Here is a 12,467-nt window from a genome sequence, read left to right as displayed (position 1 = left end):
TGTGAGTTGACTGAAACACACCCAGCTGAACTGTGCCTCTCTGTCCTGCTGGGTGAAGCTTGTTATTATTATTATTAACCTTATTTTATTGGATCTTGTTTATTTGATACACTTATTTGTTTTAGCTCTTGCTCATTTGATTTTCCTATTTGTCTCATCTGTTTAAGAAAGTAGGTAGCTGATATATTGCACTTTTACCTTAGCGCTAGGTATACGCTTAGTTGCTTGTTTTAGAAGAGAATGCACTTACTGTAGGACTTCTGGTGATTAGTAGTTTTCTTGCCTACCTATGCTGAATGCAATTACTGTATTGTTAAGTCGCTTTGGGCAAAAGCGTCCGCTAAATGACTGTAATGTAATGTAATGTAATGTAATGTAATAAAGCTCTCTAATGAGGTAAGGAGAGAAAAGTGCTTCAATGAGAGAGACAAACACTGGGAGTGATCGTAGGAAGTGTGTATGTGCATATGTATGTCTGTGTATGTACTGTATAGCCTATGTATGTGTGTATAATATGTATGTGTGTGCATGACAATAGATGTTATTTTGGATATTTTATGTTAGATTTCTATGTCAGCTGTTTCTTAATATGCTATTATCATACTATTAAAAACAGAGAACTAGTTTTTCTCCTAAATGAGTTGACCAATCGATCTGAAAACGTTTATTTTTCACTTATTCCTAATGTGAGCTGTTTATTAGCACTTTCGCCACAGACTATGGAATCTGTAGTTGTGGTTGAGGTCCCATAGCCCAGATGGAAGGCCTTGCTGTAGTTTTATTGGTTGTTGTTGGTTGGTTGTCATGTGTCGTGCCGTGTCATTGGTCGTGAACCAATCGGTAGATGGGCTCTTATTCCTCGGGAATCAGAAGGAAAAGTGAACGACGCTGTCATGCTTTGACACTGGTGGGGACATTTATAATGTTACCTTGTCACTATAGTCTTAGTAGACAAAGGAAACTGTGCCAAGATCTGTACTTCTGACCAGTATCATTGTACCTCAAAGGCCTGTTTGGCAACAGCGTCGTCCTCATCTCCTCTGGCCCATGGCTGGCCATTCTTGGTGTTCAGGCTGTCTCCAAACACGTCGATGAAGAAAAAGACATACTCCTCCTGAGGAAGCCCTTTCCGATGAAAGTGAACCATCAGCTGCCTGAAGATGTCTGGAGAGCAGCACAAGAACACCACTGGAGGGACAGAGAGAGTGGGGGGAGACAACATTGACATAATACATTTATAACAGACAGTGGTGGACAAAGTACTCAACCCCAGACCCCAGTACTTGAGTTAATACGCCTGGTCAAATATTACTCAACACTTCTACAAGTGAAAGTTTCTTAGTCAAATGAGTACTTATCTTTTACAAATACTTAAGTATTAAAAAGTACTTTTAAACATACTTTGATATTCAAATGTGCAAATTACAAATACATTTTCCTTTTAATATCAATGCATTGTTGTGTTGAAATGTACACATTTGCCCAAAAATCCAAGATTTTCCAGAAATGTTCACAAAATATCAATAATTGGAAAAATAGCTACAGATCTACAATCTCAGAGCTTGTAGGTCTGCTATTTTTCTTTATTATTCTTACTATATTTAAAGTGGTTAATTCATACTTTTCATGTATTTTTTCCCTTCATACAAATACAAAATATGTTGTCTTTGAAATTTGGAGTGAACGTCATAAGTAAACAAGTGCAGTACTCAAGTAAATGTACTTAGTTACTGTCCACCACTGGTAACAGAGTTGAGATTTATGAGAGATACTAAATATTGGAAAGTTACTACAATATTGACCGCTTGAATATTAGCCCTGGGGCCATGGCAGCAGCGAGAGCTGAATCCCAAATACTTGCCTGGCAAAATAAAACATTTCTCCTGATGCTTTGTGCAGTTCAAATCCTATGTTGAAAATACTGTAGAACTCAATGTGCAAGAGTCAATGATGAACTGTGACCCATTTTCAGCTTATACAATCTGCCTTGAGTTTGGGGTGACATACAAATGTACACAGATGACACTGTAATATGAAGTACATGCAAAAGACAGTGAACAGGCTTCTCTTAAACTCTTAAACTCACGCAGATAATGGTCAATGTCACTCAGCGGCATACAAATGAATGATTATATCTCAAATGAAGAAAAAAAATCCCTGTCTGTATGTAATTCACAATATCTTGGTGTTATTCAAGACTCATCTCTGGCATGTTCTGGCAAAAGAAACAAATATAATCTGCACAATGTAAAATGCTGTACTGAACATCTGAAGCTGCTATAATGTATTCATCATTCTCACACATTTTACATACAGTTTGACTATCTGTTTGCATAACAGTGCTACATCACTCAAACTTGTACAGACCGTCTACAAACAGCCTTTTAAGTCCTGGATATTAAACCCAAAGTTACCATCATTGTCACATAACTGTAAGTAACTGCAACTGCTTAAGTATAGTCCCCTACTGAGCCGATATCTTATATCGTTGCAGTTTGGTGGAAACCTTGCATGTCCAAAACTGTTACTTTTCAGTGAAATAGGAAAAAGAACCTGTGTTCCAATAACTCTAATGGATCCAATTTAGTTAGTAAATAGTCAACAGTCACCTGGTAATACATTTCATTGGTTCAATGTAAAGCCCACAGACAGACCACTGTCACTTAAAGGTAGGGTAAGTGATTTTCTTTGGTTAAAATAAGTGTTAAATAGCCCTATATTCTGATAGAACTCATTGCTATAGAGTGTTTGTTCAGTATTAGGAGTCTCCTTGTCTCTCCACCTCTTTATTGAACAGAAAATGCATTTTCATTTCAGTTTCAGTTTCATTTCCAATTTTATCCAACCAGGATAGAGAACTCAATCAGGATACAGATTAAACAAGTGAAATTGGAAGTGATGACACTAAGAAATGAGCAGACAAAATTGGAACTGGAACACTTTACAAATTAAGCTTAAAAATGGGTACTTTCTCCTGATTGGCTGAGATTTTGACACCTACCGAAAAATGTATTTTCTGTTTATTAAAGAGCTGGAGAGACAGGGAGACATCTGTTACTGAAAAAACACTCTATAGCAATGATTACTATCAGAATATAGTATTTTAACCTTTTAACAAAATACTTTTTGTTTTAACCAAAAAATATCACTACCCTACCTTTAAATAATTTTCTCTCCAAAAATAGGAAAAAAATGCCAGATCTACAAGCTCACGTGTTGCATCATAATGCGTTTTTAATAATGTTTTTGTGAGCTTGTAGATCTGCAATTTTTGCTACTTTTGTGTGACACTGTCGTATGACGAAGTAGGGCATTAAGGACCCTCTTGAAAACGAGATGACACATCTCAAGGGGTTATCCTTCTAATAAAGGTACTATATATTAATTTACAACAAAAAAAAGATAAAAAGTTTAAATATGGAGATACAAGGTTTCTTGTATAACAAAACAATATATATAATCTTTCATCCCCTGGCAGCCCCGGACCACCACATAAAACCGTTAATGACAGGTCAACCAGATCAACACCCTGAGGAAACATTATTGTCCCAAGGAGGAAAAGCACCACTGGCAAGTTAGCATTCTCAGGGGGGGCTTTCCTGACCTGGGACGCCCTTCCTCTAGGCTACATAATACTGTACACTACAGCAGAGTACCACCTACCATTCCTTTGTAAATAATCTTAAAACTTGGCTCGAAAGCAACCACATTTGTCATCATGCCTAGCCTCTACATGCTTGCTTTGTCTGTTCCCATTTACCTGACCTGTATATCTGTATCTCTCTAATCCCATTGTCTTGATGGTTGTATTGCATGTGTCCAATTTTCTCATTACTTGCCAAACAGTGTCTTGCCTACCAATACTTGAATTATTGTGTATTTAATGCCCGCTTTGTGTGACTTATTGAGCCAACCACTTGGCTTACTCTCTATTCCTGCAATTTTAACATCTGGCCCAGGGGCTACAGTGAAGAAAAAACACAAGAAAAAAAACAATCAACGATCAATGTGCACTATCCCTGTTAAAGGATTTTGAAATAAAAACAAACACAAACAACAATGAGAAGCAACTTTGGGTCTGCTTGTTTTTGCTACTTATCGTGTGCTTGTACTGATTGGCTCTATGTAACAGACACCAGTATAACCTTCATATAGCATTTGAATTAAGACCTGGCATAACTGCAACCAATTATAGAAACTCAGCTGTCAATGTGCACATACTGTAATAAAGATAGAGAGAGAGAGAGAGAGAGAGAGAGAGAGAGAGAATAGTAGTCATAATATTTTATCTTCGCTATTATCTCTACTAGAAGATCTTGCCTTTGCCCCTGTCTGTGTGCCTGTCTGTCTGTGTCTGTCTGTCCGCAGCTAATCTCACAAACGATCACGCCAATTAGCATCATATTTATTATCATTATAATTTTTCAGAATTTATAATCAGCAATCATTTCTCCAGGCTATGGGATAAACATGCAGCTAGGCTATGGACCGGAAGTAGCCATTTGGGCACCATCTGTCTATCCGATTTATGGGATCTACACTAGTCAATTACAATGCTCCTGTCCCTCCAGCTCAAGTGATGTACTCTACCGGCACTAGTCAATCGCAGGCATTCAATTTGCCGGCACAAGATAAGGCTCCAGACTGAAATGAAAACATGTCAAAGTTGAATTATAGTCATGAATCTATGCAAGTAAAAAGAAAAAGAAAAAATAATTCAGCAAATCTCTTAGTCACACCAACATTGTTCTTGTGCAGTAGGTTTGTTTTATATATATATATATATATATATATATATATATATATATATATATATATATATATATATATATATATATATATATATATAGAGAGAGAGAGAGAGAGAGAGAGAGAGAGAGAGAGAGAGAGAGAGAGAGAGAGAGAGAGAGAGAAATGTGTAAGAATAGCTACGACTTCTAACTATTTGGCTCCATCTGCTCCTCTGTTTAAACAACTATATTTACTGTCTATCTATGATATTAACACAACTCAGTCCTGTTCTTTCATCTACAAATGCACCTACCTTTCAAATATGCTTCCTACACCTTTTAAAGATTATTTTAAGACCAACTCGCAAGTTCATAATTATAATTCTAGACAATCTGATAATCTCCATCCTCCCTTCAGCCGTACCACCCACAGCCAGTTCTCCATTAAAGACAGAGGTTCTTTACTCTGGAATACACACATACTTATTGCCAACTCCTCATCTTCACTCAGTAACTTTAAACATAGACTGAAGGCCAGCCTGATGAATCAAGCCTTTCCACTTGCTTCTACCATTATAACGTAGCTTTCTGCATACACAACCACACACACTGACACACATGTGCAGACACACACACACACACACACACACACACACACACACACACACACACACACACACACACACACACACACACACACACACACACACACACACACACACACACACACACACACACACAGCACACACACACACACACACACAGACACTGAGACACACACACACACACACACACACACACACACACACACACACACACACACACACACACACACACACACACACACACACACACACACACACACACACACACACACACACTCAATACACAGACACTCACACCCACACATTCAACTGCACACTAGGTATTTGTTGTTTGTCATGTCTTATGTTTGATTATTATGTTTAACTTGATTATGTTTAACTATTTTTTTTTTGTTTTTGTGAGAACCCTTTATAAGCCCTTTATCGGGTTTCTTTTTCTCACCTGCACTTATTTCTGTATTGTTTTTAATAATGTTGGGAGAAAATATAAAAGATACATTTCATATCACCATTTTGTTTTTTTAATTTATTTTGTTAACAACACAAATGATGTTGTTTGTGTTTGACCCTCTTATTAACTATTATGAGCAATGGGTTGGCACCTAGGGGTGCTTAGGGAGCAGGGGTCCAGTGTCTTGCTCAACGACACTTTGACATGAAGCCATGAGGAGCTGGGTGTCCTCCTTCCTATTCCCAGATGGCTACTGTACCTCCAGAGCCACATGGTGACCTACTGCCACTTACAGTTTGCAAATGTGTCTTCTTGTTTGCTTGTTTAAAGGTGCTGTGATATTGTTTGGTTAAAACAAAAGGTTTTTCGTTAAAAGATTAAGCTCTATATTTTGATAGTATTCATTGCTAGAATGTTCAGTAACAGGGGTCTCCCCATCTCTTCAGCTCTTTAATAAACTGAAAATACATTTTCAGGTGGGTCACCAATTTCATCCAATCATGAAAGAGAAACCATTTATCAGCTGAAATTGTATATTGTTTGTTTTCTTTGTTTCATCACTTCCAATTTCACTTGTTTAACCTGTGTCCTGTATGAGTTCTCCCTCCTGAATAGCTGTAATTGGTATCCTGACCAGAACATGTATTTTCTGTTTACTAAAGAAAGAGGGAGACTCTATAGCAAAACATTTTTAGTAGGGGAATATAGAGCTAGTTAACTCTTAGTTTAACAGAAAAATATCACTTACACCCCTTTAATCAAAAGTTTAGTGTAGTAGTGCAGGGGCGTAGCCACGGGTGGGCATAGGTAGGCCTGGGCCCACCCACCTGGCTGTTGTGCCCACCCAAAAAAAAAAAGAAGAAAACATTTTTTCTGCTTGTGAACTGTGCCTGTGCTCTGTGAGTGGAGGCGGACAGCCGCGGACTGCGGACGCGCGGAGGAGGCGGACAACGGGGCATTATTTGCGACCTGTCAATGTTTTCATGAAAATTAAGGCAAAAATAACAATTAAATAACATAATAAACCCGCAAAAGACCCGCAAATTGCGCAAAAAAGTAAGATTTTAACCGATAATAACCGAGCGCGTGCATGAGTGCCCACCCACAAATCCCCATGCCCAGCTGCTGCCAGCTTTCTGGCTACGCCACTGTAGTAGTGTGTTTTGTATTTATACTTTTTGCATACGTGAGATATGGAGGGGGTGTGCTGCGGGATCTGGAAGATAATTGGGCTAGGTGGACGTATGCTACTGTAGGCAGTCAACCGAGATAAGGCACTTCATTAGTAAGACTGAGCAATATATCAGAGCCAAAGGGCACGCCCCCAGACACAGTCTTCATTAGCCTTGGGTAATTAATGGCGACAGTTAATACCAAGTTCATGGGCAGTGTGACAGCCACTACCACACTGGCGGGCACTTATATAGTCATTGTGTATGGGGGTCCAAAATTAAGGCAAGAGCCATTAAGTCATTCTAATGTTGAAGAAAGAGACAGTAAAATGTTAGACCTCATCTTGTGGCTGGTGCTACTGAGGCCATTACGCACTCATCGCACAGTACAGTAAGTCGCATGGGGTGAGCATCCGCCAAATGGCAGAGATTGCATTGCATGTTAATATGTTTGGGGTCCGTCTAAATTAGTCTCAGCTCACTTCTCCACAGCCCAATAAGGCTATATCTGTAAGGCATTACATACAAAGTAATAGTAGTAGTAATAGTAGTGGTAGTAGTACAGTAGGTGTAGCAGTAGTTGTAGTAAGTGGTATTGCAGTTGTGACAATGATTTGTCCTGGGGGGCTGAAGGTGCAGATGGGGCAGTAAAATTTTATTGGCTTCTCCCCAAAGCTGAGGTTCGGTGTCTGTGCCACAGGAAGTCTCCAAGGGCGTGATGACATTCCTCCGGCCTGCCGTTCCTGTCTCGCTTGCTCTATTGTTTCAGGGTTTAATAACCTTGGGTCAGGAAGTGAGCGGTGAAACCACGGAAACAAGTCACCAAAGGCTAAAAGCGATCTTCCGATACCGAGCTCTACCCAACCAGCCCCCCACCCCACCGGCCAGGGCAGCAAGATAGGAGCCAGGGAGTTATCTGAGTTCAGTCCTGTGTCAGGTTTAGGCTTATTGGCCAGACTGAAGACTCCCATCAAGAAACACATACGGTATAACCCCCTTATGCTGAAATCACACCTCCTAGCTTTTTTCTACCTACCTGCCTTGCTCTTAATGCGGTACTTGTGCTGCTCTGCTCTGTAGACAAGCATTCTCTATAGGGAGGGACACACAGGTATTTGTGGTCTCCGCTAGGCCAAAAGGCATGGCCGAGACTATGTTTTGCACCCTGTCCGTGTGTCCGTCTGTCCGAGTGTCCGTCTGTTAAACATTTCCCTATCATAGCGCCACCAGGAGGTTGCTATGATAGGGAAACATTCCCAACATTGCTGGCCCACAATAACCTACCTGACGTGGTGGGACCTGTGCTCCGATGAGCACTTTTTCTAGTTACATCTCTTTTCAGGGCACTGCCTTTGGCTGTTGCATTTCATAAGCGGTAGATTGTAACATTAGTGGCTCAGAAATGTAAGCTATTCTATCATGATGAATTTTGGTGAAAAATTCATTCATACAGTTACACACATTGAAACTTAGGTTCTATCAGGCTGTAGAACTTGTACAGTACATCAACACATAGTAGTTGTTGTTCTTTCCAAGCCAAGGTGAAAAATCAAAACAGCAGTCTTCCTGTCACAAGAGCACTGTATCCTTTTAGCTACCGCCTCCCCACTAGCTGTCAGAGTGGCATAGGATTTGTACACAGTACAAAAGGCCAAAGTACAGACATGACCCCTACACACCAGGAAAGGTAGGCAGGGTCACAGAGCAACAGAAAGACCAAAAGATTACCTTAGTGCCCAATGACCATTGACCCCTGATCTCCACACACTTCCTAAGCTGGACAGTTGTAATGAGATGAAAGGGTTCCAGTTCACTGACCAATGCACTTTTCACATGAGAGATTTATGGGCGATGAAAGGGTTCCTTTTCCTCTAACCATCAGGATGTACCAATACCCCCAAATCCACCAAATCCCACAACAGAAATAAAAGTCTAAAATATTCTACGATTTTTCAAATTGACTTCTGGACAAGGTTATTATTGCTACAGTAGGTCATGATTTTATGTTACCTAGCACATAAAATGAATATCATCAGGAAACAAAAAAGAAATCCTGGCCACAAATAACCTTCAGTACGTCAGATATAGGCAATAGTGCAAGGAGTGGCAGATGATGGTCAAACATTGTCTGCTACAAACCTTTATTTTACCAGGAGAGTCACGTTGTTGTATGAAACCACTTTTGCAAGTGACACCACCTGGCCAAGACAGGGCCGAAGCAATACAACAGATTACAAAACGATAAGAGTGCATAAAATTCAACCAAGAACAATAACATACAACTAAAAGCATCTGCCAATACCACATTAGTACTCTAAATTTAAAAACTTGAGTAGGAAATGGACAGCAAATCCAATATCCAACTCTTAAAATCCTGTAGTGAGTGGATAATTACCACCAGTGAGACTTTTGCTGTGGTGTATTATTTTATTTTTTATTCACAACAATTAAACTTGGTTTGGCTTCTAACCACTTTAACTCTGGAATCCCTATTTTAGGCATGTTATTATAGGTGAAAATCTTCAACATATTCTACATATAATTCTTCAAAAAGTAGCTGCTCTACAAGCTCACGACGTGTGGCAATATCTTTGCTATTCGTTGTACGGCAATCCCTTCCTAATCTGCTGATAAATCAGTCTTCACCCCATACAGTCCAAAATCAGACAGTCCAGAACACAGCAGTTTCACTGGTACCACAGCAAAAATGTCCAAGACACTTAACAGGATCATCTAATTGAAAGTCAAACTAAAATAATATTCTTAACTGTGGTGATTTGCATTCTTTCCAATGCAACCTGTCTTAAGAACTTCCTTGATGAACCACTTGAACCCCAGCATCCTTGTTTCTCTCTCTGCCACAGTGCCACTGCCACATGCTGAATGTCTTGGATTTCTTATCTCTGTACCAAACAAGCACATGTAATTTTAAATGACTCACACTGGGCCTAATTCTGTTCATTCAAGTGAAATCTATGAACTGAAAAAGCATGAAGGAAAAGAATAAAGTAAAGGTCAGAGAGGAAGCTGGATAAGAGGAAAGGTAATTATCTCCCTCTGAGCTCATTTCCACCTCGTAACGGTTACAGCTTTCATCTCAACTGTCCATAGATGTTCACACAGCAGCCATTTTGTTCTTATGCCATACTTTGGCGGTGGGAGACCCCACCCCTATGTACGGGGTCCCTACCCCCCAATCTAGAGTATGGGGTATGAATAAAAGGTTCACTGTATGAACATGTCCAAAGACTTATCTTTTGAGGGGTACTACTGTAGAGCAAGTCGAGTTCCATGTAATTCCACACAGGTGGAATTAATCTCACTACAGTACATATAATACATTTCCATTGACGTACGTACAGTATGACACATCATTTATTGCCAGTGGTGGTGGTGGTGGGGCTACAGGTTCAAAGACCACGAGTAGTACAGCTTTGGGAAGAAGGTATGATTACGTAAATGTTCCAAAAGGGTTCATCTCCCACAGAGAGAGGGAGAGTGAGTGAGTGAGTGAGTGAGTGAGTGAGTGAGCGTGCGTGCGTGCGTGCGTGCGTGCGTGCGTTCATTGTATAGGCCAGCACATAGCTATGTAGGATGATGGGAGAAAAAGAAAGGTCTCTTTCTCTCTTACATCTACTTTTACATTTTGGGGTGTACACCAAATCCTGTTTCACAGACTTAATGTTGGGTCTTGAGGTCAGGCCTGAGACGAGGATCAATCTTTCATCAAAAGAAACCAGGTTTGCTCATGGTGAGATAAGGTGTAGGATGTCTCCCTCCTAAGATCAGCATGGTAGGCACATAGCTCATTCACAGTGGGGCAGTGGATGGGAGACAGCACACCAGATACTGGATCATTCCTTTTCAAAAATAAGTAACGGTAAGGTCTAACGGTGCTGATTTTGGCGTCAAAGGCATTTTTCCATTGCAAATACCCCATCTCTCAAAGTAGTAAATCTGAGGCACAGGTCTGGTTCTCCAACCCAGGTGTAGTATGAAGACTTTAGTTTCACATATTTTTCAAATAATATGGTTAGTTGCTGGTTAGTCTTGCACAGACAGATGAATAGAAATCTTCGCCTACTGGTACATCTGTGGAATTAATTTCAATGTAAAGGTAGCTCTCCACCAAACAGACTACTACAGATTACTACAGACTGGCAGTCGAATGAAGTCAGGAGATCAGTCAGTTGGAAGGTGAGAAAAAACTATTGCTGAATGCACCTGAGAGCCGACACCGACTATGGTGCTAAGATAAAATAAAACCCCTATACGTTACTATACCTTTCAATACGGGAACCCCTTTTGGGGTAGTTGTTGCTGTGTACAGTATATTGCAACATACATTTTTTGAGTGGTGCCAACCACTCCTATATCTGACTTTGTCTGTGTGTCCGTCCGGATGTATGTATGTCCAATAAACAAACATTGATGACAACATCAATACGGGGCTCATCAAAGGCACCACTCACTTCACACAGGGTGTGATTTTTAAAGAAATATTTGAAGTTTTTCAGAATACTTGGGTCAGGATTTAGAAGGCGTTTTTAGAATCGGCCTCAGGTCTAAATGGGTTAAGGGCTAGAACAGCGGCGAGGACGACCAGTCGACCACTAATGAACCTACAGTCAATCACCTTCCCAATATGGAGGACCCATCCCATTGGCCTACTGCCCTAAAGTCTTTGCATTGTTTCTGCAATGCATGTATTTATTTATAAATAAAAAACTATTAAAAAAATAAATACAGTTGTTTCTGCTTGTTTTTAATTGTATTAATGTACTGATATACCATTAGGTACAACAGCACATAATAGAGTTATACATATTAAATAGGGCCTATACTGTATATAAACATAATGTAAACAAATAAAATGTGTTTAGTGAAGTGACGTTTTTATTGTATTTTAGTGTATTTTTATTTAACACTGTCTTGACCGTGATATGCTGAAGACTTTGGCATAATGTCAGCAAAGCAGGGTGTCTCTACGTTTTCTACTTCCCATGCTGATCAACACAACAAGGAATTGATTGATTAAGATTTGTTTTATAAAAAGGGGGCAACAATTGCATCTCTTATGGTTAGACTACTCTAATTTAGACTCTAGCTCTTCTTTAGAGTCATGGGTGAGTGATCAATTTAAGCAGGCACCACTATGCCAGCATTAACTCTCCAAAAAGCATATTTTGAAACTGCCTAATCAACAGTGAAGCAAACCTTCACACCAAACTGGTAAGGAGAGGGCAGAAACCAGCATCTTGAGCGTGTGGAGGGAAGTTCTTCCTTGAAAGCTGGACCCTGCATTCTGGTCTGGCTGCAAATGGCTCATTGCAATTTTGCCTAGCAGGGAAGCTTACTGAAGGACCATCGCCGCTTCCTATTTAGTAAACAGGCTGTGATCAATGTGTCCCCTTGTGACAATTGTTACTGAGACAAGCAAGTCCAAGACCTTCACAATATGTTTCCCTGCAGAGTGTTAATTCAGATATAAGGCTAATTAGGCCACGTG

General features: G+C 39.9%; 1 protein-coding gene across 1 annotated transcript in view; it reads right to left on the bottom strand.

Moving 5' to 3' along the window:
- The window catches only part of LOC311041800 (atrial natriuretic peptide receptor 1-like), a gene marked incomplete at its 3' end in the record, with an annotated part of 31,373 nt that overhangs the window by 3,684 nt on the left and 15,222 nt on the right, over nucleotides 1–12,467 (bottom strand). The window contains exon 4 of the mRNA XM_084052285.1: nucleotides 1,001–1,188. Coding sequence (XP_083908411.1) covers nucleotides 1,001–1,188 — 188 coding nt within the window. The remainder of the gene's footprint in view (nucleotides 1–1,000; nucleotides 1,189–12,467) is intronic.

This window comes from Gymnoscopelus microlampas, assembly GCF_963454915.1.
Source record: "Gymnoscopelus microlampas genome assembly, chromosome: 3".
NCBI classification, from domain to species: domain Eukaryota; kingdom Metazoa; phylum Chordata; class Actinopteri; order Myctophiformes; family Myctophidae; genus Gymnoscopelus; species Gymnoscopelus microlampas.
Note: the sequence above shows the minus strand (reverse complement) of the source record. Positions and strands in the feature narration are given on the sequence as shown.